This window comes from Abrus precatorius, unplaced genomic scaffold (genome assembly GCF_003935025.1).
Source record: "Abrus precatorius isolate BTA unplaced genomic scaffold, Abrus_2018 Scaffold9, whole genome shotgun sequence".
NCBI lineage: Eukaryota > Viridiplantae > Streptophyta > Magnoliopsida > Fabales > Fabaceae > Abrus > Abrus precatorius.
Window position 1 is genome coordinate 25,925,126 of NW_020874439.1, and position 26,932 is coordinate 25,952,057.

At 29.3% G+C, this 26,932-nt stretch overlaps 5 protein-coding genes across 5 annotated transcripts; 1 reads left to right on the top strand and 4 right to left on the bottom strand.

Moving 5' to 3' along the window:
• Positions 1 to 1,052: 1,052 nt before the first annotated feature.
• Positions 1,053 to 4,846, bottom strand: LOC113848992 ((+)-neomenthol dehydrogenase-like). Its single transcript, XM_027478491.1, has 5 exons — positions 4,827 to 4,846; positions 4,410 to 4,656; positions 2,174 to 2,233; positions 1,615 to 1,794; positions 1,053 to 1,430 (listed from the first exon to the last, which is right to left on the bottom strand). Exons 1-5 carry the CDS (start codon positions 4,844 to 4,846, stop codon positions 1,053 to 1,055), a joined length of 885 nt encoding a protein of 294 aa, XP_027334292.1.
• A 1,363-nt stretch (positions 4,847 to 6,209) lies between these two features.
• Positions 6,210 to 9,393, bottom strand: LOC113849294 ((+)-neomenthol dehydrogenase-like). The gene is made up of 5 exons (XM_027479090.1): positions 9,374 to 9,393; positions 8,777 to 9,023; positions 8,239 to 8,295; positions 7,332 to 7,511; positions 6,210 to 6,587 (listed from the first exon to the last, which is right to left on the bottom strand). The coding sequence occupies exons 1-5, from the start codon at positions 9,391 to 9,393 to the stop codon at positions 6,210 to 6,212; spliced, it is 882 nt and encodes a 293-aa protein (XP_027334891.1).
• A 4,093-nt stretch (positions 9,394 to 13,486) lies between these two features.
• On the bottom strand, positions 13,487 to 16,126 carry LOC113849293 ((+)-neomenthol dehydrogenase-like). The gene is made up of 5 exons (XM_027479089.1): positions 16,107 to 16,126; positions 15,509 to 15,755; positions 15,356 to 15,401; positions 14,438 to 14,637; positions 13,487 to 13,864 (listed from the first exon to the last, which is right to left on the bottom strand). Exons 1-5 carry the CDS (start codon positions 16,124 to 16,126, stop codon positions 13,487 to 13,489), a joined length of 891 nt encoding a protein of 296 aa, XP_027334890.1.
• Positions 16,127 to 18,866: 2,740 nt separating this feature from the next.
• On the top strand, positions 18,867 to 22,662 carry LOC113851101 (G-type lectin S-receptor-like serine/threonine-protein kinase At1g11330). The gene is given in 11 exon segments (XM_027481586.1): positions 18,867 to 18,900; positions 19,098 to 19,846; positions 19,849 to 20,273; positions 20,942 to 20,963; positions 21,038 to 21,089; positions 21,092 to 21,247; positions 21,421 to 21,634; positions 21,711 to 21,792; positions 21,795 to 21,866; positions 21,990 to 22,256; positions 22,648 to 22,662. Coding segments are annotated over 11 exon segments (2,088 nt in total).
• Positions 22,663 to 23,157: 495 nt separating this feature from the next.
• Positions 23,158 to 24,973, bottom strand: LOC113851102 (glycosyl hydrolase 5 family protein-like). Its single transcript, XM_027481587.1, has 3 exons — positions 24,386 to 24,973; positions 23,692 to 24,301; positions 23,158 to 23,582 (listed from the first exon to the last, which is right to left on the bottom strand). Exons 1-3 carry the CDS (start codon positions 24,971 to 24,973, stop codon positions 23,158 to 23,160), a joined length of 1,623 nt encoding a protein of 540 aa, XP_027337388.1.
• Positions 24,974 to 26,932: the final 1,959 nt, after the last annotated feature.

The window sequence follows — 26,932 nt, forward strand, 5'->3', positions numbered from 1 at the left end:
TAATAACATTATTTAAAATTATTAAATCACTTTTTATAGTTATTATAAATCACTATAATATATTTTTAACTTGTATTATATGATAATTTTTTTTACCTCATATATATATATAATTGTATAAATATAAAATAATAGTTTTATAACATAAATTGATGTTAAGTAGTTTTTAAAGATATTTCTGTTTAAAAATTTATTTACAAATATCTTTTTTACAGTTTATATGTTTACTAAAATAATATTTAAATCTCAAACGATTAGCAATCTTGGTTGTTTGACAAAGCATTGAATGATGTTTGACGGCCTTTTCTGTTTTTTCTTAAATCAATTTTGTGTGGGTTAAAATTAATTTTGCAAAAGCAACATTTTTTAACCTTTTCGTTAAAGGCAACATTTAAAACTTAGAAATTGTATTTACAATTACATATTAAAAGTAATTTTACCATATCATCCAAACCAAATCAATTCTCCTGTACAAGAAAAAACCTTTAACAAGAACCGACAAGATGTGTATTAAAAAACAAAATCTTGATTGCTTCAACAATGAACTTTGATTCTCTGAAAGGGTAATAATATACAGAAAATTGATAACCAGTGCCGGGTGGTTAAGGAATCAAAAGTTTTTTTTTCCCTGAAAAAATTAAAAAGGCACTTACAAATGTAACTTTTAATGCATTCCAATGTTTTTTTTAATTATTATTTCTTCATTCTTAAACAGTGTACTTAGGACGCAGTTAGCAAGACCTTAATAAAAATTAATGGAAAGAACTTCAACAGAATAATTTTTTCCATTCAGACTTTCCTTTTATCTATCTTATTTTGCAAAAAGCAAACACACTTGACACATTGATTCCAATACAACTCATTTATTAGATAGAATGTAAAACTAGTTTAAACATGACAAACAGCATTACTACCTAAACATTAATTCGTTATTTTTAATGCACTAGGATACTAATTTAAAACAATGTGAAGCTTTTAAAAGTCTAGTAACAAACATGGCTTCATGTATTATTCCAATAACCCACATTCTGTTTTCTAGCAACAATCCTTGATCAAAATGGTTTCTCTTCACTCAGCAGGAAATAGAGGCCAGAAGGACTACCACGTGGTAGCAGTGCCAACCTCACTGCAAATTCAGCACCTTCATCAGGTGTTAGAATACCAGTGTTGTGGTTTATGTCTGTTTTCACATAGCCAGGACAAACAGCATTGATGCAGAATGAAGGGTAGTTCTTGGCCAGAACCCTTGTGTAGGCATTCAAAGCAGCTTTTGAGACACTATATGCAGACATAGAAAGAGGCCAGCCTTTGGTTTCTAGTGAACCCTCTTTAAAATCTTTGAGAAATTCATTCAAAATGTCATCAATCTTTTCTTCTGTAAGGTTCTCAACATCACTCAGTACTTCTTTAGGCCATCCATTTGGTATATTCTGCAAAAAATTATATGAGAAATAGCATCACATTCTATTGTACTAATATATGTTAAATTAACTTCTGAATCATTTGATTTTGGATATCATACATATCTAGTTATAAATAACTTTAATATTTTCAAATGCTAAGTTTCCAATTGTGATTCCAATGTGGATGAGAAAAATTAATAGTTTCACAGACCTCTAGCCTTCCCATGGATGCTGAAACATTGACAACTTTTGGTGAGGCTGAAAACTGGAGAAGGGGAATAAGTGTTTTGGTCAATTCCTTGGCTCCATAGTAGTTTGTTTTAAGACATGCTTCAGTTAATTCATAGTTTTCAGTTACTATTTTACTCCAATCAACACGTCCAGCATTTTCCTGCAACCAGAAAACAAGAAATTTGGTTCTTTTAGGCATGAAGTGAAAATTTTAATTGTTAGTTCTAGTTATGCACAATTTATTAATCACTTTCTTTATAGATGGGAAAAATAATTCACCGAAATAACATTCATTGAATGCCCACAATTCACTGAAATGTGATTCTAATATTCCTTTTACAAGTTCTAGTGCTTTGATGCAACTTTGTTGTTAATTTGGCATTGGTTAACCATATTCAACACTTGTTCAGCTAACCTAGATTGCACTTGCACCAACAGTTACACTAAGTTCCATTTCCAATTCTAGAAATTGTTTTCTAAATAAAACTTCCTCATCTTTTGGGTAAACACATGAATGGGAAATAAAATCATACCATAACACCTGCAGCAGCTAAGGCCTCACCGTCCACATGTGCTCCAGGAATTCCAGCATTGTTTACCTTACACAAATTTCCATGTTTCAAATATCTCTGGTCATTCATCATGAAATGAAAACTATAATTTACAAATGAAACGTGTGCAAAATTAAAACTAGTATGTTTTTATTGAAAATTCTAGTATTTAATGTTGTTAATGTACTAAATTTTGTGACATCTTTTTATTTTTAATAAAAATTTACTTACGTAGTTTATTATGAGTGTCCTTGAATACAAGTTAAAAAAATAGATGAAAGAGATTATGAAAAATATCTTATTAGACAGACCCAGATAATAGCCTATACTTTTTAGTTCAAACTTGTACTTCATATACAGAATCGACATGGAAGGTAAGAACATATCACTTCATAAACTATAAATAAATTGAATGCAGAGAACGCAAGCCAGATTGATATCATCAGTTCAGTTCTTGCAAAAGAACATGATTTGCTGTAAGGCAGAACATGGATGGTAATGGATAAGTGTAGACTCCAAATCAGACATATGGGATACTTGAATGAATATCCCTATCCAAACCTTGTTTAAGGAAGAAAAAGAAAAACCAATATAAGTGGTAACTTGGATGCTTATATTCATATTCAATTAGTGCTTACATATCCAGATTAATTACTGGTATTTTAATTAATATATATTTTTATACCGTATCTTTTTTGCAAAATAGCAAAATAAAAATTATTTTAATACTAAAATAATATTTAATATAAGAGGAGAGATCAATTTATATCAATGTAATATTCTTACATCATTCAATAATTTTATATAAAATGTGATTTTCATTAATTTAATTAATAAATTATAATTATATATTATCTTATATTTTATATTTGTAAAAGTTCTTATTTACAAATATTATAAAAATAGAAACATTGTAAGTGTCAACTCCTATTAATTGATTAGTTCGCATCTAATTAATAATTTTATCATTTAAATCAATAAAAATTGATACAAAATTTGATATTATATATATATTTATTTATTTACGCATCTTAAAAATATTTCAAATATAAAAAAAATACTTATAAATGCTTTATTTAGTGATACAAATTATTATAGCTAATAATTATTTTTAATAAACAAGAAAATACTAGAGTTGTTAATATGAGCTATAGTTCACGACTTAGGATGAGAATTAGATATGAGTTAGTCTACTTTTTTAAAGAGAATAATTAATAACTATTATACTATTTTTTAAAATAAAAGATACATGTATTTACTTGTTTATCACTTTTATTAAATAATGAGACAAAATTTAAATTTACGAATACTTATTAATTTTTGTTTAATTTGCAAATTACTTTTTAATACTTATGAATTTTGTGATATTAAATATTAAATATTTTTAATTTTCATAATAACGACATTGCATTTAATATTTTTAACACATTAAATTTCATTTAAATAAACTATTTTGAATATTTTGATAACAAATGTAGCTAGTATTTCAGCTTTGTATCTCTATTGTAATTTTAAAAATATTTATTAAATATGTGATGTTTCTAAAATAATTTTATAGAAATAAGAATATAAAAATATTAAAACATGAAAATTTTTATAGTTAATGTTCAAATAAAATTATAAAATAATATGCTAAGAAATTATTTATAAAATTATATGAATAAAAAGTGTTACTATGATTTAATAATTATTAATAATATAGATAAAAAAATAGATAAATATGTAACTTAATTTGATAATAAATTATTATATTATATTTTATATTATTTAATAAAAAATTATTCTAAATATTTAATATTATATAAATAATATTATTCTTCATTTATGTTTTAAGCAATTATATTTATTTATAAATTTATAATAAAAAAAGTTATATAAAATCAACATTTTTAATAAATTATAATAATTTTTAAAGATAATTAGTTTATGAATAACTTCTAATCCACTTAATTTTGTGAACTTTTGGTTTGATAGACTCTTTACATGGTAAACTTTTTTTTAAACTTTGTGAGTCTGTTAATGCTAACTCATGTGAATTAGAACTAAATTAGTTAGGGCTTACTTATTTCACACCTCTAAAAAATATTCGAGTAATTATAACAGGATTATTATTGAAGGTGTCATTTACTTTAAAAAATTATCAGGATGGTGCAGAAGATATGTTGATGCTATACAACATCCATTAAAAAAAATTAAATTGGAAAGAAAAATTATCGTTCAATACCAAGATATCAAGTTTTCCGTATTGGTTCCTGATGAAATCAGCAAGTGATGCTATACTTGCAGGATCTGTAACATCAAGTTGATGAAAAACAACATGGCCAGGCAGAGAAAGCTCTTTCAGTTTGTCCACAGCTTCAACACCCCTCTTCTCATCTCTGGCTGTTAGCACCACATTGATCCCATTAGAAGCCAATTGCTTGCATATTGCAAATCCAATACCCTTATTCGCTCCTGTCACAACACCATACCTGCAAACAAGTTTAACGACAAGTTAAGGTAACAATATATATATATATATATATATATATATATATATATATATGAGTCACTATAGTTATAAATGTTAATATGCATGAAGCTTGTGGTTAATTGCAGGGTGCATTATAAAAAAAGGGTGCCAACGAAAAATGAGATTTACCCTTCTGTTGCTTTTACCATTGATTGAGTGAAGGAAGTGCGTGGACTAAAACAAGGTACTATTAAATGGGTTTAAGTTTATGCCTTTATATTAAGAGTTTTAGTTGATATTCCAAAAGCTATATAACCGGCGAAGACAATAATGTTGAGTTATAATGTTTTTGAAACTTTGTATTTTACGGGAAATTAACGATATGAACAAGAGCAAGTGCTGCTCGCTCACATTTTTCTTTGGTTTTAACGCATAGTGCTCTTTCATTCGGAGGGAGAAGCAAGGCCCATCGCTTTCTCTCATTTTTTAATCGATGTAATGCTAATTATTGTTCTTAATATACTGATTAAAGAGTAAACAAACATTTTTCTTAAAAATATAACTATTGTAAATTTCTAACAGAATTTTTAATATTTTTTAATTTAATATTTTTAAGACTCGTGTAATCAAAATTTTATGTATTATTTTTTTGCCTATTCTATTGCAAAATATGCACAATAATAATACTCCATCGTCAAGAAATTGTTTTTTGGTAGTGTCTAGTATTCGCATTTATTCAATGATTCAGTTTTGTTTGTGAAAATGTTTTATTTTAACATGTTTAAACATGGCAAGAAAGTAAATATTGTAATGTCTTTTACGTCTTGCCATCCAAATATAACTTGGTAGGCATCGCTCTCAAAATATCATCTAATGCATGTTAAGGACTAATGGGTAGTCATGACGAATAAAATTGGTTGTAATTTAGGAAAGGATCTTAATTCTCATGTCAGTTGATCACTAAATAAGATCACAACCCAATTAATTATAATATAGTTGAAAAAAAAAAAAAAGCCATGTTAGACTACACCTTGAGGGACCGCTATAATGTTATGATTATGCATCATTTGCATACGAATTTTACATAACCGTCATTAAATGAGTTATGCAATCTATTTTCTCTTTGTTGCTGTCTGCTTGTACACACTAATTTGAGTGTTAGAACGTCCTTTGTAGATATACCACTACTTAATTCGTCCCTTAATTTTGACTTTGAGCACAACATTAGAGAAACTTGACCACATAACCCTATACCTATTTTCTAATATGGTATTAGAGTTTAAAATCTGAGTCTTAAAAACTTCATGCATTAGATGTGTATTCTTGGATGTCAAGTTTGGACAATCTTTATCTTGTTAACTAGTTTTGAGAATCAATTAGACTTTGTTTTCTAATAATGCAACAATCATAATGTATTGAAATACACAAAGAAAAATACTAGTTATTTCTTAGCATGTGTACTGGAACCACGCAGCTTCAGATGTCTACAAATTACTGACTCAAGCAATCACAATCTGAAACTTTGGTAGTACTAGAAATACATAAAGTAGGGCAACAAGTAGCATTTGTAGATCAAAAGGAAAGGACTTCTTCCCTTAAGAAAAAGAGACCAGAAGGACCATTATCTGGCAACAATGCTAGCCTGACAGGAGTTTCAGCACCTTCATCAATGCTTAAAAAGCCTACATTCTGGTTCAAATCAGTCTTAACAAAGTCAGGGCACAAGCAATTCACACGAAAATGAGGAAACTTCTTAGCCAACATCCTTGTGTAGGCATTTAAAGCTGTTTTGGACATGGTGTAACCAGAAAGAACAGGTGGCCAGTTTTTGGATTCCAATGATCCCTCTTTGTAATCTTTCAAAAAATTCCTAAGCACCTCAATAAGCTTTTTGTTTGTGAGGTTTTCAATGTCACTAAACACTCCTCTTGCCCAGTCATTTGGGATATTCTGAAACCACAAAACAATAACAAAAGCCTTATTCCACAAAATAAGATCGACATTATGAAAGCACCATGAAGTAATAAAATCTTTTCTTTTTGTATTTGGCAAATATTGATGTTTCATTCTTTCACAAGGAGAGAAATACAAAAAGGAAATCATACCGGTAACCCAAGTAAAAAAAAAAAAAAACTAAATCAATTATGATAACGAGGACACAGAATTAGTATAAATTACACTTTCTCAATTATTCCTTATACTTTTATTTTTGTCACTCAACCCCTTATAATGCCAGTTGTTTGTATCATTTCATCTCTCAATGGAGAGTTTGTTGACAGAACGAAAGTCTTAGGTAAACTAAAAAAAATATAAAACTATAAGAAAATAAAGATTAATCTGTCCAAATAAATAAAAAAATAAACTCTAAATGGCCTCAATGGCTCAATAAAAAAAATAAAGTAATTGTAACTAATATTTTCTATATTAGGGTTTTTATTTGGAACAAAATTAGGTGTAATTCTTTTAGACATTGTTAGTATTGTTTATTAATTAAAATTAAAGTTTTACTTTAAAGTTCTTTGATAATATTAACTATACATTTTTTTTATTAAAAAAAAGCTCTAATTTTAAATGATAAATAATACAAACAATACCTAAAGAATAACCTTTTTTTTTTCCCTAAGTTTCCAAAATTAGAATAGTTTATGAAATAGTTTTACCACCATGAACTAACATTTTTCTTTTCATTTTTACCTTCAATACTCCTCTTCTAGAGGAGACATTGACAATCCTGGGTGAAGTGGATAGTTGAAGGAGGGGAAGAAGAGCTTCAGTTACTCTTTCTGCACCAAAGAAGTTAATTTCAACACATTCTTCGGCCAACTCATAAGTTTGAGGTACTATTATACTCCAATCTGATATTTCACCCCTTTTCTACAACAACAAATAAAATGGGAACTTTTCAATATTTAATCAACAAAACCAACGAGTCTTTAGCAGCTATCAAAATAAAAAGGGAATGCTAGATATTTTATGCAAGAAAGTATGCAATTGGTTTTCTCTTTGTCATGTTTCCATGCTGTTAAATGGGAGTATTAGCAAGGGGAACTGCGGGTCTTCCAAAATTCTTTTGATAAATTATATCACAAATTGTTTTTCCTTTTCTCTTCGCTTAGGCAATTTTGATATCCAAGTTCATAATCACACACGACCAACTACTGTTGAGCAAACCTACCTTAATAATTTAATTAATCAACACTAGTAACCACGTGCTGGAGACAAATAAACACTCTCTAGTACTAATTAATCCATTTTAATTAATATAACTACCTTATAATAATGAATATGTATTACATTATGATACAGAAAAAGACATCTTAGAGTTCAACTTTCTATTATCTTGAACATTTCTATATACGTTCCTCCGCATGCTCTGGCCACCTCGATCTCGAGGCATCACATGGGAATTAATATCTTAACATATTGCACTGAGTACAACTATGAACAAATCCTCCATAAATGATAATATTTAAAAAGCAGAGATCACATGCAGTGTTTCAAATCATGTGTTTGCAACATTTTAGTTGTCGTTATGGAGAGGTCTCCACAACAGTATACAAGATCATTTGGATCGTCATTGTGGAGAAAGAAGAAACCTTACCTTTCTCAGAACATTTTCTCCATTTACTATTCCACCAGGAACACCCGCATTGTTCACCTGCATCGCTAATATTATGTCAAACTTACCTCATGCAAATAGGTGAAAGAACAGTGTGTATGAACCTGTGGATAAATTTTAATAAGAGAAAAAATAATATAAAAAATAGAGAAGTTAAATGAAAATAAATTCTAAAAAAAAGAAAAGTACAAGTTAATTTTAACAATGTTTATCTAAACTAGCATATATATATATATATAGATATATATATAATTTCAACTTCTTTGTTACATAAGAAATTGAGAACAAATAAACACAAATTTAAGTGTAATATATATCATAAATTTGATTTTTAGATTAAAATAAAAATTTAGTTCGATGATCTAATCAATTAATAAAGGTTTAGTGATAATTGTTTTTAAGAATAACCGCAAAAGTATTCATGACAGTGTGCTTAATTTTTGTGGAACTCATCACTGCACTTAAAAGTGTGAACTTTCTGGTCAACCTGAAAAGGAGGAAGGGAAGTTGTGATACATACCAAGATGTCAAGTTTCCCAAATCGGGTTTTGATGAAATGTGCTAAAGTAGCAACACTTGGAGGGTCAGTCACATCAAGTTGATGAAAAACCAGAAAGTCTGAGAGTCCAAACTCTTTCAATTTTTCCACAGCTTCCAAACCCCTTTTCTCATTTCTAGCTGTAAGCACTACCACAATACCATTTGAAGCCAATTTCTTGCATATTCCATAACCAATCCCCTTATTAGCTCCTGTCACTACTGCATACCTATATGCAAGCTTCTGAATACACATCATATTCTAATAGAGTATGTTTATAATCTCATGAAAATTTACACAACTTATATTTCGGTTTGTGCTTCATTACAATAAAGTTTTTCTCTGTACAGAGTTATGCATAACTCATGATTTTATTTAAAAATATGGTTTTCTTAGTTTTCTTTTTATATAGATTGTGAGTGTGGTTTTCTCATTCATGATATGATACCCTTTTTCATACAACTGCTTGTTGTAAAATCAAACTTAATTTCTACTTCAGCCAGCCTAATGGATATATATAGTCAAATGCCTTTAAAAGTATACAGAAACACAATTTTTATGAGCATCATTTCTCATTACCTTTTCGTTTCTTCTCCCATGCTGATGATGCCTCGCGTATATATTAGAAGCTTTTGCGTATTTGCTTGTAGCAACTTAGCAAGTGGTATGAAATGATTTCGATCAGTTTTATAATCAGATCATTAGCCTTTGAATTCTTTAATAATGAAAGTGGTTCATTTGGAAATTTGCAAATGAATATTGAAGAATATCATTATTGCTATTTTTGGCACGTCATCATTACAGGGACATAAATTAACCTGGAAATAAATATATGCAAAGTCACCATCATATCGAACTCTTTTAAATATACTCTTCAATATATATATATATATATAAAAGTCAATATACAAGATAAGTACTTTGATTTTTTAAAATATATATCAATTAGAAAATGTTGTTATAAATACAGTGACTGACATAGTTTTGCCTTTATGAGGAATATATTTGAATTTATAAGCTGTTATGTTGGGGCTTTCAGTTACTCAAAATTCAAATTAATAATGGGGATCTCACTTGTATTGTAAAATTTTCGACTTTTTCTATACATTTTGAAGTGAGATTTTCTGATTCACTTATGCTACCTTTTTCATGCAATGCTTTTACAGGCTCAAACTCCTGTCATTATGAAAGCTCCTTAACAATTCAAGCTTCGTCACTACTTTAGTCACCCTATAATAGATACATAATCCAATGCCATTAAAATCATACAAGTTAAACACAACTTTTATGAGTATCATTTCTCTGTACCTTTTAATTTGCTTCTTCTCCCATGTCGATGATGCCACTCGTATATATTAGAAGCTTTTGTTTATTCGCTTGCAGCGAGTGCTATGAAATGATTTTGGTCTGTTTTATCGGCCAAATTATCAACTCCTAATTAATCTTTTATAGTTAGTAAAAATACTGTGGATCGTATATCTTCGCGGATGATCATATATCTTTCTCTGTCTATATATATATATATATTGTTAGTCAAAATTAATTGTTAGTCAACATTGATGGCTCAATTTTTTCGCTTGATAGGCACCGTCCATGATTTGTCAAATTGCTACAGTCAACATTGAAAAAATAACGAGTTACTGTAGCAGTTTTTTTGCCTATAAAAGGCAATGAATTACAAAAGGTTGAAATCAGAAGAAGAAATTTGAGAGTGTTATTTTGTAGCTCTTATTCCATTCTGAGAGAGTATTTATTGAGAGAAAAATAGAGTGATTTATTACTCTTTGTCCTCATAATTTTAGAGGACTTTTTGTACTCTCCCTTTTACATAGTGGAATTATTTTGCTCGTTGTTGTCCGTGGGTTTTTTTCTCCGATTTGGAGTTTTTCCCGCGTTAAAATCTTTTCTCCATTATTCTCTTCCTTCTCTTTATTTTCAATTAAATTCGATCTAGTCTTCCGCATTGCGTTGATACCCAACATATATATATATATATATATATATATATATATATATTGTCCCTAAATTTCCATATAGTTGCTAGTAGAGTATGTTTATGATCTCTTGAAACTTTACACAATTTTTGTTTACATTAAATTCATATTTCGGTCTGTGCTTGATTACAATAAATTTTTCTGTACAGTAACAATTTTATATAATTTAGAGTGTGTTTAGAAATGCACGATTTCATTAAACGTTTATTCAGGAAGTTCTTTTTATAATATGATTTATATCATAAATTTAATAATAATAAATGAAAAATAGCTTACTATGATAAATTTAAAATTTTTTGAAATACGTTAAAAAACTTATAAGAATCATAAATTATATTTTTTAAACTGTTAATTTATAATTATTTTAAATGATTTTTAATTATTTTTTAAAAGAAAAATATAAATAATTTTTTGTAGATTCTTAGTGTGTAATTTTCTCATTCATGTTATGGTAGTTTTTGTTTCACACGAGTGCTTCTTGTCAAAATTGAAGCTTAATGAATCATTACTACTTTAGCTACCTTAATAGATATATAATCATATGCCTTTAAAAGCCTAAAGAATAAAAAAATTATGAACATCATTTCATTGTACTTTTTTGTTTCTTCCACGTTGAAGATGCCACAAGTGTATATTACAAGCTTTTGTGTAAGTGGTATGAGTTTTGATCTGTTTTGAAATATGATTATTTTCCTATTAATCATATTTTTTTATTATTGGAAAAAATTTATTAAAATATAAAAAATATTAATTTAAAAATAAGACTAATTTTTATACATTAAATGATATCATTATTGCTATTTTGGCACGTCATCATTATAGGAACATAAATTGACTTGAAAATAAATATATGAGTAGCCGGCAACTGCATTTAAAAGTGTTTAAAAAAAATATATAAATAGAGTACCACTTGGATTTCTTTGTTAATAATACACTTGTCATTGTTTATGCTACTAAATAAACTTAACCTCGAACTTTAAGGTTGATTAATATTACGGCAATTTGCATTTGTCTTATGTAATTCTTAGCATATTTAGAACTACGTTTATGAATGCTTAAAATCATATGAATGATGAGTTCTAATAACATTGAAATCAGTGTACATCTATAATTAATTAAACGTCAATTTAAACACAGTAACTTGATGCACCAACTCAGAGTGGAGCATAGACATTTACTTCACAAAAGCAATTTCCATCATAAATAATTAGAATTCGATATTGAAGTCAGAAGTTAGCAATTTAATTACCCGCATATTAAATTGCCCACGGTTTGCAACAATTATTTATTTAAAGTTGTGGATCAACCTACCAAAAGATATTAATATATAAAAAAAATACAAAATTTAGGTATGCTGTTATTTAATTAAAATTAAAATTTTATTTTGATAATCTGTGTTGACTTTTAGTGTTGATGTACTAATGTTTAATGTTAACCTTTATTATATATATTATAAACTTCAATTCTGATTGAATAAGAACACTAAAACTTAAGTTTTAGTTCATATAAAAAAAAACCACTTCCATAAACATCTCGTTACTAGAGCAATCATAATAAAACAAAAAAACAATTTAAAATGAAATTAAAAATATAAGTTACGTACTACCAGATTTTAGTTGAATTAAAACATTTAAAATCTCCACTGTTTTAAAAAATAATTTTCAAAAACCAATTTAGGTTTAAGAAATGATTTATTATATGTATATAATATAATAAAAACACCATTATTATTGAAAAAAATGGTTGATTTGTTATTGTTATTATTATTTTAATCAGCAATTTTAAAGTTTAAAACTAATTATATGAATTTAAAACCCAACCCAGGTAAAGAAGAGGAAGGTTCCAAAGGCCAGATAAATATCAAACATCCTAAGAGTAACTGAAGCCAGAAAGAAAGCTCTACTAACAAAGATCCTATTCCTAAAACAAAAGCCAGCCTAAGAAAACGAAGCTCTAATGAGTAAAAAGTGTTCTCCGATGGAAGATTACTGAAACAGGATGATGATTGTTTAAGAAGAATCTTAATAACACATTATTAGTTAAAATTTATTAAAAATTAAAAAATATAAGAGAGAAATATTAATTTAAGAGTAAGAAAGAATAAAATACACATACTTTTTATAGTTTTTAATAAATTTTAACTAATAATAAATTATATTTTTTATATTCTATTTTTAAATTTGATTTATAAATTAAAATGCTCTCTCAAAAGAATATATCAACGAATAATATAAGTAATAAAAGAAACTGCATGCATGTAATAATATTATATATTTCTTTCATTTTATATTCAATGTTGCTTAGTATTAATGTAAACATATTAAAAAAATTATTAATTTTACCAATTGCTATAAAACATCATCAAAAGTACTGAAATTATTATAATAACTTAAAATGATAACTAATTTCATAGTTATTTTAATAGTTAGTTGGCAAAAATTATTCTTGATAAATAAAAATATTATTGAAAAAAGCAATTACTGATTTTTTGATATTTTAAAATGACAAATAATTCAAGACAAATAAGAAGTGTTCATAAAGAGTGAAATTTAGCACGTTACTTCAATATGCACCAACCATAATTTAACGCATTATTTCTCAGCAAGTGTGGAAGAAACAAAGAATTTGATAAGTCTATAAATATTTGTCTCAAACAATCACAATCAGAAACAACATTGATGTGTGCCAGAAACATAGATCAAAAAGGAATCACCTCATCCACTGAAAAAAAGAGGCCAGAAGAACCATCATGTGGCAACAATGCTAGCCTAACAGGACTTTCAGAACCTTCATCAATGCTTACCAAGCCATTATGATGGTTTATATCAGTCTTGACAGAGCCAGGGCATATACAATTTATGAGAAAATGAGGGAACTTCTTAGCCAGCATCCTTGTGTAGGCATTTATAGCTGCTTTTGCCATGGTGCAACCAGAAACGACAAGTGGCCAATTTTTGGATTCCAGTGATCCTTCTTTGTAATCTCTTAGAAACTCTCTAAGCACTTCTCCAAGTTTTTCATTTGTAAGGTTCTCAATGTCACTAAAAACTCCTCTTGCCCACTCATTTGGTATGTTCTGATCAGACAAAGGAAGATAGATATTAAAACCTTGTTTTCTTTTTTTGCAAAGATTGATGCTTCATTCATTCATTCTTAAGAAAGGTATACAAGGAAAATCATACAACATATACCGGTAACCCAAATCAAAATTAAACCAAAAAATGTATATATATTGGACTATACTCAACTATGGTGAGCATATAAAAGAAAAAACCTCTACAATGTAGAGAATTCAGAGTTAGCTTTGTGCAAAATGTGACTTTGACTGATTCTAGCCAATCTTTTCCTTTTCATAGTTTTGGCTTTCTGACATTTCAATAAAAACTTCCAGAGGACAATAATTTCAGAGGATATATGGATTCAGTTATAGCTGCCCTTTCAAGAAAATAATTTAACTTTTTTTTTTCTAGTATTTGTTAAGAATACAAATGTGTTTTTTGTGTTGATATAATTTTTTAAGAAAAAAGAAGTAAAAGATATTCTAAGCTACATAAATTTGTATGTTTTGAAGTGGTTGTTTTTCAAACAAAATTGAGCAGAAGATGCAATTGTAAAATGCATATTTGTTTAATTGTGAAAATGGTTATACCTTCAATAGTCCTATTTGACCAGAGACATTGACAATCCTGGGTGAAGTGGATAGTTGGAGGAGGGGAAGAAGAGCCTCAGTTACTCTCTCTGCACCAAAGAAGTCCGTTTCAACGCATTCTTTGGCTAACTCGTAATTTTGATACAATATTAGATTCCAATCTGACAATTCACCCCTTTTCTGCAACAAATAATTTTGAAGTTATACCATTATAGATTCAAGTGGGAAAAATGCGTAATACATGATTTATGGGTATTAACATCAAATGATTCAAGTGACAATGACCAATTTTTCTCCTAAGTTCATAAATTCAAATTTGGTGAAGAAAAATGCTTCTTGTATCAATGGAAAGGGAACACCTTAAGGTGTTTCCTGTATATCTGAGGTGTATTTTTAAGTATGTAAAAAAAAAAAACGTAAGATAAATAAAATAATTATTTACCTTGTCATGTATAATAGTTTTTGGATAAACTTTTAGAGAAATTATTATAGAAAAAATAGTATAAAAATAAATAAAATTTATCTTATAAGTTATAAACAATTTACATTTATTTAATTCTTGAGAAGTTATCTTATTTAATTTCATTAAAATTTGATAAGATAAATTGTTTCTAATTTTTAAGAAAAATTTTATTAATTTTTTATATTAGTTTTTTTTTCTATAAAAGTTTTTCTAGAAGTTTAAAATTAATGTTAACTTTTAGTGATTTAAGTAATAGAACTAACTTGCGAGTGAAAGAAAATGGTTAGGAGATTAATTCAACTTGAATTAGTAAGAATTTAAGAGAGCATGCATTGAGAAAAATGTTAACATCTTATTGAGTATAACATCTTTTTGAGTATAACTACTCCTTTGAACATATTTTGATTCCCTATAGACTTCATATTGAGAGAGCAGGAACCTTACCCTTCTAAGATAATTCTCACCATTTACTATTCCCCCAGGAACACCTGCGTTGTTCACCTGCACCAATATTATGTCAAACATACCATTTTTCAAATACATGAACTCAAGAAAATTTTCTAGCACTTTGTACACTGAAAAAAGTGGGAAGGAAACTGTGATCATACCAAGATGTCAAGTTTCCCAAATCGGGTTTTGATGAAATGTGCTAAAGTAGCAACACTTGGAGGGTCAGTCACATCAAGTTGATGAAAAACCAGAAAGTCTGAGAGTCCAAACTCTTTCAATTTTTCCACAGCTTCCAAACCCCTTTTCTCATTTCTAGCTGTAAGCACCACTACAATACCATTTGAAGCCAATTTCTTGCATATTCCATAGCCAATCCCCTTATTAGCACCTGTCACTACTGCATACCTATATGCAGGCTTCTGAATAGACATCATTCTCTAATAGAGTATGTTTATAATCTTATGAAAATTTACACAACTTTTATTTCGGTTTGTGCTTCATTACAATAAAGTTTTTTCTCTGTACAGAGTTATGCATAACTCATGATTTTATTTAAAAAATGGTTTTCTGACTTTTCTTTTTATATAGATTGTAAGTGTGGTTTTCTCATTCATGATATGATACCCTTTTTCATACAACTGCTTCTTGCAAAATTCAAACTTAATTACTACTTTAGCCATCCTAATGGATATATATAGTCAAATGCCTTTAAAAGTATACAGAAACACAATTTTTATGAGCATCATTTCTCATTACCTTTTCGTTTCTTCTCCCATGCTGATGATGCCTCGCGTATATATTAGAAGCTTTTGCGTATTTGCTTGTAGCAACTTAGCAAGTGGTATGAAATGGTTTCGATCAGTTTTATAATCAGATCAGTAGCCTTTGAATTCTTTAATAATGAAAGTGGTTCATTTGGAAATTTGCAAATGAATATTGAAGAATATCATTATTGCTATTTTGGCACGTCATCGTTATAGGGACAGAAATTAACCTGCGAAGTCAGCATCACCAGAGACAACTTCATTCATCTCCTTTTTTAAGGAATACAAGTAATATACTCTTCAATATTTTTTTTATAATTTATTAGTTTTTAAAAAAATAATATACAAGATAAGTACTTTAATATTTTTTTTAAGAAAATGTATCAATTACAAATATCAAAATGTGGTTATAAATATATGAACAGACATAGTTTTGCTTTTATGATTTGAATTGATCAGTCTAATGTCTTCACAAACAGAACACAAATATTGGAAATTATAATGACAGTACATTTCGAGGTTAGGTGCAAAATATTATGACGGTACAAGAACGCACAATATGGTTAATTACTAGCCCACTTTCCTGAGATGTATCTCTTTTTTCTCTTTTTTTTTTAGATATTGAAAGATACAATCATAAATAAAAAGGGTGTCACCTTCGTCCTGATCAGAGAAAAGATTAATAAGATTAAGGAACACAGTGGGGTAGTAGTGCTAAATTTTTTGGATTTCCAACATTTTCATGATTTCATCAATAAGCTCCGGGGGACCCTCTCAAGATTTTTTTTTTCTTTAGTTTTTCAGTGCCGTGTTTAATAATTTCTTCTAATTTATATTGAAATTCTTAAATTTTCAATGAATTTTGTTAACCTTTAACTCTTAAGATTAAATTTAAGTATTTATAAATAATTTTTTTTAATAAAAAATACACAGTTTTATTGAAGTTATAAAAATACAATAAATACTCTCACTATATTTAAATGCACGATTAGGATTAATTTTAATTAAATTAAATAAAAATAAAAAATATAATAAATACTTCTCTTTTTAATAAATTTTTACTTTTATTAATCGTTTATTCTCGACTTTTAAAGCGGAGATTAACAAAATTCATTTTTAATATATATTTTTATCCATTAATAGATTATTTCCCTGAGCAGACGCACCAACTCAGAGTTCATAGACCTTTACTTTAGAAAAACAAATTCCATCGCAAAGAATTACAATTTGATATTGAGGGTTAAGTTGGGGCTAGCAATTTTCCTTCAAATTACCTAAATTTTCTTGCACAAGAAGCCCATTCATTTTTTTTAATCTCCTTTATAGTTATACTTCTTATCTACACTCATCCCTTCATATTCCACAAGCACTGTTTGTCGAACAATCTCATTTCCACCAACAACGCTCATCAACTTCTTCACGGAATATGGATCATCTTCTGTGTTGTTTAAACAGCTTTTATTATATATTAGTGAGAAAAGTGTTGCAAAAATCAATTTCCAGAATAAGGAAGTATTATTTAAACAACATTTATAGCTTCCGAAAAGTATTTCTCAAAATATACAAAATAATCTTTTAAAAATTGAATATCATATATATATATTGAATGATGAATAACGATGATGAATTCAGGAATTTTGAATGGAGAAATTCAGATCCTTCTTGAACAATTGTTGATTATGACCATATTATCAGAAGGGTAGAGTTTTTCATAACTATATCATCAACTACGTTTACTTGACAATGCCCATAATATTAAAGTTTTAAACGTACTAGTAAATTCATCATGTGAAAGTATTATTAAATTAAAATGATTTTTTTAAATAAATAATTTAAAATATGTTATATGACTCCTTTTAAATTTAATAAATATAAAAATAATAAATATTATAATTATTGATAAAAAATATTCTATTACATTAAAAAATTCTGAAAAATTCAAAAATTAAACTAATATGTAACTAAAAAATATATAATGTAGAAAAAATTATTTAGCATAATAAAAAAATTAATTCTTAAAATTACTTTCATTTAAAAATATTTTTAAAAATACTCTCGTTTAATAATTATTACTCACATTTTATATATAAATATTGACATTCAATCCCGACTTAAAACCTTACTTCTTTTCCATCTCTAAGTTTCTGGCCCTTGATTTCGATGTTAATGGCGCAAGAGTATTCATTGCATGTAACTTTATTGCATAAAATAAATTAGAAGACAAGTGAAAAATCTTCCAATCTTAGAAATATACATGCAATTCAAATAATAAAATATAAATTGTTTTTAATTACAAAGAGAAGATTAAAAAGAATTCTTAATCATTTGTCCTCCCATTTCCAACTATGACCTCCCATAAAAAAAATGTTTAGTCAATGATTCTACTCTTAGCCATCTCGATATTGGGTTCGCTTTGTTTCACTTATTCTATTAAATTCAGAAGCTATCAATGAAATTGAGTTGAGTTATAAATGTTGTGCAAGTAATGTTATTTGTTTTCATATTCAGAATATGAAATGCTTTTGAACACCCTTGGTTTGGACAAGAAGTTATCATGTTACAAACATACAAGAATTTTGTTAACATCAATTAGTAGCATCAAGTAATGACCTTGTGTGCAATCAATAAGTCTTCCTCTAACACATAAAAAAGTACAATGGTCAACAATCACGCGAAGTTGAAATTTTTTCAAGTTTTAGGCCAAATAACATAAGTAGTTGTCTTACTCAATACCCATAATGATAATATAAAAATGATATTCAAATTTGGCAACAGCATGATTAAAGGTGTGATGGAATCAACCAAAAGAAGCTAGCTTGCAACCAGTTTAGGTGTGAAGCTAGATTGTTATGCTTCACATAGCATCGAACAAAAACTTACCAGAAAGAACTACTCATTCATAACTCATTTATGGGAATTAGTAATGCTATCATGTTATTTGTGTTGCTCATATTTCCCTTATCTTTTTTATTTTTGGTCTCAGCCTTGGACACCATAACAGCGTCAAATCCAATCAAAGAAACTAAAACACTAAGCTCAAATAACAACATGTTCACACTTGGGTTCTTCAGCCCTCAAAATTCTACAAACCGTTATGTTGGAATCTGGTACTTGGCTAAAACCGCTGTTGTATGGGTGGCTAACAGAAACCAACCACTTAGCGATTCTTCTGGGGTTGCCACAATGTCAGAGAGTGGAAATCTTGTGGTACTAAATGCACAAAAACATGTTTGGTCAACAAATGTGTCATTGTCAAATGTAGCATCTAATGTCAGTGCCAAGCTCTTGGATTCTGGAAACCTTGTACTTCTAGACAATACTTCAGGAAAGACAATGTGGGAGAGTTTCCAACAACCATGTGACACAGCAATTCCAACCTTGAAACTAAGTAAAAATGTGAGAACAGGTGAGGAAGTGAGAATCGCATCATGGAAAAGCCTCTCTGATCCATCATATGGAAGCTTTTCTCTTGGATTGGAAACTGGTAATGTTACTGAGTTGTTCATATGGAATGGAAAACAACCCTTATGGAGGAGTGGTCCTTGGAATGGTCATGTCTTTATTGGGATACCAAACATGATAAGTTTGTTTAGGGATGGTGTTAGTTTGGAAGAAGCTGATGGAACCTTTTACTATTCTTATGGTTATGCAAACAAGCCTTTCTTGAGAATCTATGTTTTAAACCGTCAAGGCAAAGTGGAGAGAAGGCAATGGAATTATGGTAACAAGGAATGGAAGTGAGGGGGACAATTCAAGAATCTGAGTGTGATGTTTATGGGATATGTGGCCCATTTGGAATGTGCAACTCTAAGAGTTCACCAATATATAGTTGTTTGAGAGGTTTTGAGCCAAAGAACAAAATTGAATGGAATATGAAAAACTGGAGTAGTAGATGTGAGAGGGTAAAGAATGGATCCAAAGAAGGGAAACCAGATGGGTTTCTGAAGCTGCAGATGGCAAAAGTGCCTAACTTTGCAGGGTGGTCACCTTCTAAGGATGGATTTCCTGCATATGATGGAGATTGTAGAACACCTTGCCTCAATAACTGCTCTTGTATAGCATTTGCATATGATTCAGGTGTTAGCTGCATGTTTTGGAGTACTGATTTACATGATATATCATATGGAGGAGTTGATCTCTACATACGTTTAGCCTACTCGTAACTCGGTAAGTTTTTGTTTTTGGAGTGTTCTTAGTTGAAAATTGTGCAGTTTTCAACATAACGTCTATTACTGCAAACTATTTGAACTTTCTTTCATGCAGATGAAGATAAGAACACCAGAACAATCATTATTGTTTTAGTTACAGTTCTAATGGGAACAGTTCTCATAATTACCTTTGCTTATGTTTTATGGAGAAGGATTGCTAAGCAAGCAGGTAATTTTCTGAATCATTTTATCAAAGAGGGTTTTGTTTACTATTGATTTAGCTGTCGTCTAAGTGTGACTAACGGGAGAAAATAGATGTGTCAAGCAGAATATTTCTAATACATTATTGTATTTTTAAATGAAATGTTTAATAAGGTACACTAGCTGGTACTTAATCAGCTTTAAAAAATATATACCTTATAATTTGTGATCATATTCTTAGGAAGGCCAATAAAATTTTTCCTTTTGTTTTGTTGTTTTGGTCAAAAAGGGATTCAGATAGCTTTATAAACCAATGCAGCAACTCATGGTATGAGGTTTCAGCATTTATGATACTTACATTGCATCACACATTTTGACACAGAGGTAATAGATTTGCAAGTTCATAATGAGGGCAGGATTGAAGACCTGAAACCACCCTGACCAATCTTATTTTCTGCATGGAAGATTTTTGTTGCAGTAGCCAGATTTCTAAATACAAGGTAATTTTGATTTATCTAAGTTCGTGATATTTCAAGCAACAAGCATTTCAAATTTTTGTCTTTTAATTTTCTAGGGGAAGTTAGAAGATGGACAAGAAATGGCAGTTAAACGACTTTCAACAGCATCTTGCAGGTGATGACAGAATTTTTAAATGAAGTGGAGGTGATTTCTAAGCTTCAACACAGGAATCTAGTTAGGCTTTTTGGCTGCTGCATTGAAGCAGAAGAAAAGATTTTGGTTTATTAGTACATGCCAAACAAAAGCTTGGATTCTTATATCTTTGGTTAGTTCTAATTATCTTCTAATGTTTTTAAGCTTAGGAGGAACATAGGTAAAGGAAAACTTATTTGACCAGGCGTACTTTTCTTTCTAACTTGAATGTTGTTCTCTCACTCAATGTTAGCCTCACTGTCCTTAAATTTATTTTTGCAGATGCATTGAAACAAAAATTCCTAGATTGGGGAAAACGATTTAACATAATTGAAGGAATTGTTCGAGGATTGCTTTATCTTCATAGAGATTCTAGACTACCAATTATACCTAGAGATCTGAAGGCAAGTGACATATTGTTGGATGAAGGGCTTGATACAAAAATATCAGATTTTAGTATGGCTAAAATATTTGGGGACTGTGAAGTGAGGGGAGAAACGAAAAGAATTGTTGGAACATATTAAGTATGCTTTCTACTTTATCTAATGATCTATAGTAGAACACCAAGAACTCAAACATTTAAGCTTTCAATGCAGTGGTTACATCTCTCCAGAATATGCAATGCAAGGAATTGTTTGTGATGAGCAATCTGATGTCTTCAGCTTTGGAGTTTTACTATACTAGAGATTGTTAGTGAGAGAAAAAACAATGGCAGTCACGAGGATAAAGAATCTCTTACACTTATAGGATTTGTAAGACCCTATTTATGATGTCTTGCTTGTCTCTAAAAAAGCTCTATTGTCTTTAACCATGTGATTTTAATTTTTAACATCAAACAGCAACTGATACCATTTTTTTCTTGCTAATGTTTCCAGGCATGGAAATCATGGAACAATAACAACATTATATCTCTAGTAGATCCACAAATATATGATCCAAGGTTTTACAAAGATATACTTAGATGTGTTCACATTGGACTTTTGTGTGCGCAAGAACTTGTGAGAGACAGGCCTATCATGGCCACAGTCATTTCAATGCTTCATAGTGAGATTGTGGATATTCCTCCTCCAAGGCAACTAACATTCATTGAGAGTCAAACATTGTCAAGTACTCTAATGCCAATTCAAAAGGATAAAAGAGTGGTAATAAAAATACTATTTATTTATATATATGTACTTCCAAGATCAAAATCTTCAGCAGGTAAAGTTAAAATAATATGTTAGGGATGAAGGTTTTGAACAATCCACAAGAAGTGTAAAAAATTTCTATATATAATTTTTAAGAATCATTTTAATAAAATTCTTTGTGTGGTAATGGTTCTCTTTCTTTCTCAAGCGTGAAAACACAAATGGGGTTAGTGCTTCATACCGCAATGAAGTAATGTAAATTGGATCTTAAGGCTTGCAGCTTAATATGATTATATGATTATGTTAAAGAAACTAAACAAATTTCAATGAAGAGACAATTACTCGACGAAATGGAATATTATCTTTTTAATCAAATTATGTTACTCATTTGGATGTTGGAAAGCAGGTTTGTGGAATATGAACATAACACATTGGATAAATTGGAGCAAGAATGAGGTATACAAGTCTTGAATTTGAGACCAACTGGTAGGGTTTTGGGATCATGCAGCTTCAAATCCAAGACAAATGCCAAATTCAAATTAAACACACCTCTAAAGCAAGGTTAAGTCCACTGTCAATGCAACATTGGACACAAAATGATAAAAGATCACCAAGTGACAAAAACTATTTCTATTATATAGCACAATGCCTTCAAGTGGGGTTTACTGGGCACATAATTGACTCAATGGATATATATATATATATATATATATATATAAGACGTTTTAAATGGATAAATCAACCCCCGGGTCATTGTATTTAAATAAAATTGTAAAGACAAACTAGTTCTACTATAACCTTCAATGGGGTAAAAAGGAAATTGTATCATCAAAGGAATTATTTTATTATATGATGAGAGTTAACCACAAACATGTCACTAAACGCTAGTCATAATTATAAACCTAGTAAACCCAAATTATACATTGGTGGGAACAAGCTGGAACCACTGGCTCTGGGGATCATTCAGACATAGAGAGTCATCTTCTATGCAAATACATTTTGAAGTTACAATGATGGATGAGTTGGAATTCTTCTGCAAACATATTTGTTCTCCATCTTGATCCATAGTCGCCAAGTGAAGTTTAGACAGTGATACAGATTTCCAAGAACTGTTCTTGCTTTGGCAATCATCAGAAACAGCAACTGGAAGCCCTTCACTAGAGGCAGTTAAGCACTTCTTAGAGCCTTGTAAAAGGATTTGAGACCCATTTCCACCATAAATCCATCTGTTTTGGTTATCACAACTACCAACTTCAAGTTCATTCTTGTCATTCACTTGGGCACATTGACCAGATAATGGGTGGTACAAGATATATGCAATGGGGACCTTAGAAGTAGGATCTGAACCAAGAACACACAAGTTAAATGCAGGATAGGACATTGATTATAACTTTTCAAATGCATGCTTGAAAAAGTACTCAATCTTTTTTTGGTAGCCCAAAAAGCTTACCTTGATTCTTCCTTTGAATAAGTTGGAACTTGTCAGTGAAATTTGGGTCTCTAAGGTGATCCCAAGTGGCATCCATCACACCAAATGACTCTTCAACTTGAATTTTGTCTCCTCTTACATAGTAGTCACCTTGAAATGCCCACAAACCCCAATCCAGATCTCTACCAGCAAGATAGGTCTGAAGGCAAGTCAAGAACCTGTTGTCTTCCACTGAAGAACCTGTCTGGTCGAACCCAAACTCTGTAAAGATTAAAGGGGTTGCATTCTTACCAATGGTGAGGAACCCTACTCTATAATCTAACCCCTTAATGCTATTGGCACATATCCTGTTCAATGGTTGCTTAGTCCAAATCTCCTTCAATTTGAGTGTCCCAATTCCAGACCATGAGTACAAATGTGTCTCAAATACCATTTTCTTCCCCAAATCTATCTTCAATGGCCTATTCCTTAAAAACTCTAACTCGGTATCATAGTTCAAACCTGAGATAACCACAAGGACATTTGGGTTTGCCTTGTGGATGGCTAGTGCTCCTTGACTCATGTACTTGTACCAATCATTCAAATTTTGACGTGGACCATGCAATTCATTCCTCAAACTCATTGCCACAACCTGTTGATGAACAAAACATTAATCACAACAAGTTATGCTACATTCAATTTAGCATTTAACAAATAGCAATATAATAATACATACAGCATGATTTCCATTGAAGTGTTTGGCTGCCAAAGTAAGGCCATGCACCCATTCTTGAGGATCAAAGTGTCTATCATGAAAAAATCCATTCTGATCATCATCATTACAACACCACTTTGGCTCACTGACATGGTTATCAAGCAACACTCTCACATTCTGAACTCCAAGTTCATGAACCACAGCATCAAAGGCTTGAATATGTGTCATGCTCAACACTGAAGGGTTGTTTTTGGCAATACCATCAATCACCTCTGGTGCATCCAAAGAGGCAAATGTGTCAATCACATTGTCATGGCCATAACGTGTCCACATGTAAATTGCATACGTGAGACGAACACAGTTGAACCTGTGTTCCACAAGCTCAGTAACAAGGTCCTTCAATGGCCTTCTATCAAGACCCTCAGGGATCATTGGTTTAAGGTGACCAGCCCAATTGCCACATACCAACTTGGCACGTTGTCCTGTGGAATCATCCATGATCCATCTACTGTGGGTTGATAAAGGGTAAGCATTAGAATGTGATGAAAAATAGGTACATATGAAAACAAAGAGAAGAACAAATATGGATTGTGTAGTTGTTCCTAACATCTTGAGTTTGAATGGAAAGGAATCATCCAAAAGAGTGCTTATATAGAGAAAATTTCAGCATAGAAAATTAGGAACAATATGATGTTATGCTACAATCTCTATAAAATTATTAACTAATTGTTAATTGTTTTTGTTGTAACAGATTATTATCTTATCTTGTGTCTTTATAACAAGCATATCTTTTATGTTTCATCTGCGTAACAAACTCTGAATGGTGCTTAAAATTGGGATTCAAAGAATCTAAATGATTATGATTACTTAAATTGTTATATCGAAGGTCCTTATGTATCACCGACACCAGTCTTAATAGAAATAAGCATTATGTAATTGAGAATAATAGTGAAGCAACATATGTGTGTGTGGCTTTTTTTTTTTTTATGTGTGCGTGGCTTTAATTGCTTATTGTTTAAATTACCAAATATTTTATTATAATATACTTTTTTTGTTATATTAAAAAAATAAATTAAAGAGATAAGATTTCTAAATTTTAAAAAATTATAAAAAATCAAAATTTAAATTTAAACAAAATAAATAAATATTAAATACAAGAGAAATTAAATGACGTGAGAAAGAATAGCTAAAAATAACTCTTATTTAAGGTATTTTTTTTTAAAAGGTAAAATCTATTTTACCTCCTTTAATTGAGAAGGTTTGATATCGTCATTAATACATGGACAACTCTCACTGTTAATTTTATATTAATAAATAATAAAGAAATTATTATTACTAATTTAAAGATGGTAAGTAATATCTTTTCAAATTTATGGGTATCACACTTTTCTAAAATTGCTTTCAATTAAGAATAATGACTCTTGTTTAATATATAAAAGTATATTTTTTTCTGCTAAATACATCTAAATTTGATTAAGAATTTAAGCATGTTAATTTTATATCTTTTCTATCATTTAAAGTACATCGTTACTAATAAACCATAAGAATTTATAATCTTCACATGAATGATAATACACTAGCCTTGGAAAGAGTTCATAACAAAAAAAAGGAAATTTTTTATTAAAAAAAGGAAAATGTGAAATATCAATAAACCTTTCGTGAGTATTAATTTTAACTGAAAGCAATTTTAAAAGTTTTTTAAATTTTTTAAGAGTATTTTTAAACATGAACATTTCTAGAAGTATTTTCAAACGAGAGCATTTTTGGAGATTAAGTTCATTTTTATCATACCAAGTCATTTTCTCTGCATTATATATTTATTTTTTAGTTTAAATTTTTTGATATTTTTTTTAAATTTTATTTAATATAATAAAATATTTATTAATAATAATTATAATACTGACTCTTTCAAAATTTATAAAATTTATTGAAATTTAAAATATTCAAATAATACATTTAAATTGTTTAAAAATTAATTTAATTTAATGATACTAGTTTAGTGCACTGAAAAAAAAAATACTAATTTGTTATATTTTAATTATTAACCTCTCAAATGTACAGATAACTATGCTCAAAATCTATTCAATTGTGAGTTAACGAAGAGTCACTTTAAACTGCATCAAAAGCTTTTCCCACATACCTCTTTCTTCTTTCTATTTATAATATTTTAATCAAGAATTTAAACATGCTAATTTAACAACGACTATATAATAAAATAAAAAATAAAAATGCTAACCTGATATTTTGTGTCCACTAGTACTGGGCAAAGTAATTTTCGCCCAGAAAAATATTACTTGTACAATAAAAACTACATAATAATTCATATATATTACATTACCTATTTTTTTATATGCCTCTCGGTTTCTATTTCTCATATTTTGTAAGAAATACTGCATAAAGAATCAATAGAATTTCTGGGCGTTGTCTTGTTGCTGCATGCTTTGCAACATTTATTGATGGACCAGAAACAAGAAAAAAGAGAAATGAATCATTTGGTACTAGAATCACACAATCATGAAGCAAGAACACCATGCACTAACCATCCACCATGTATGCTTGCAACACAAA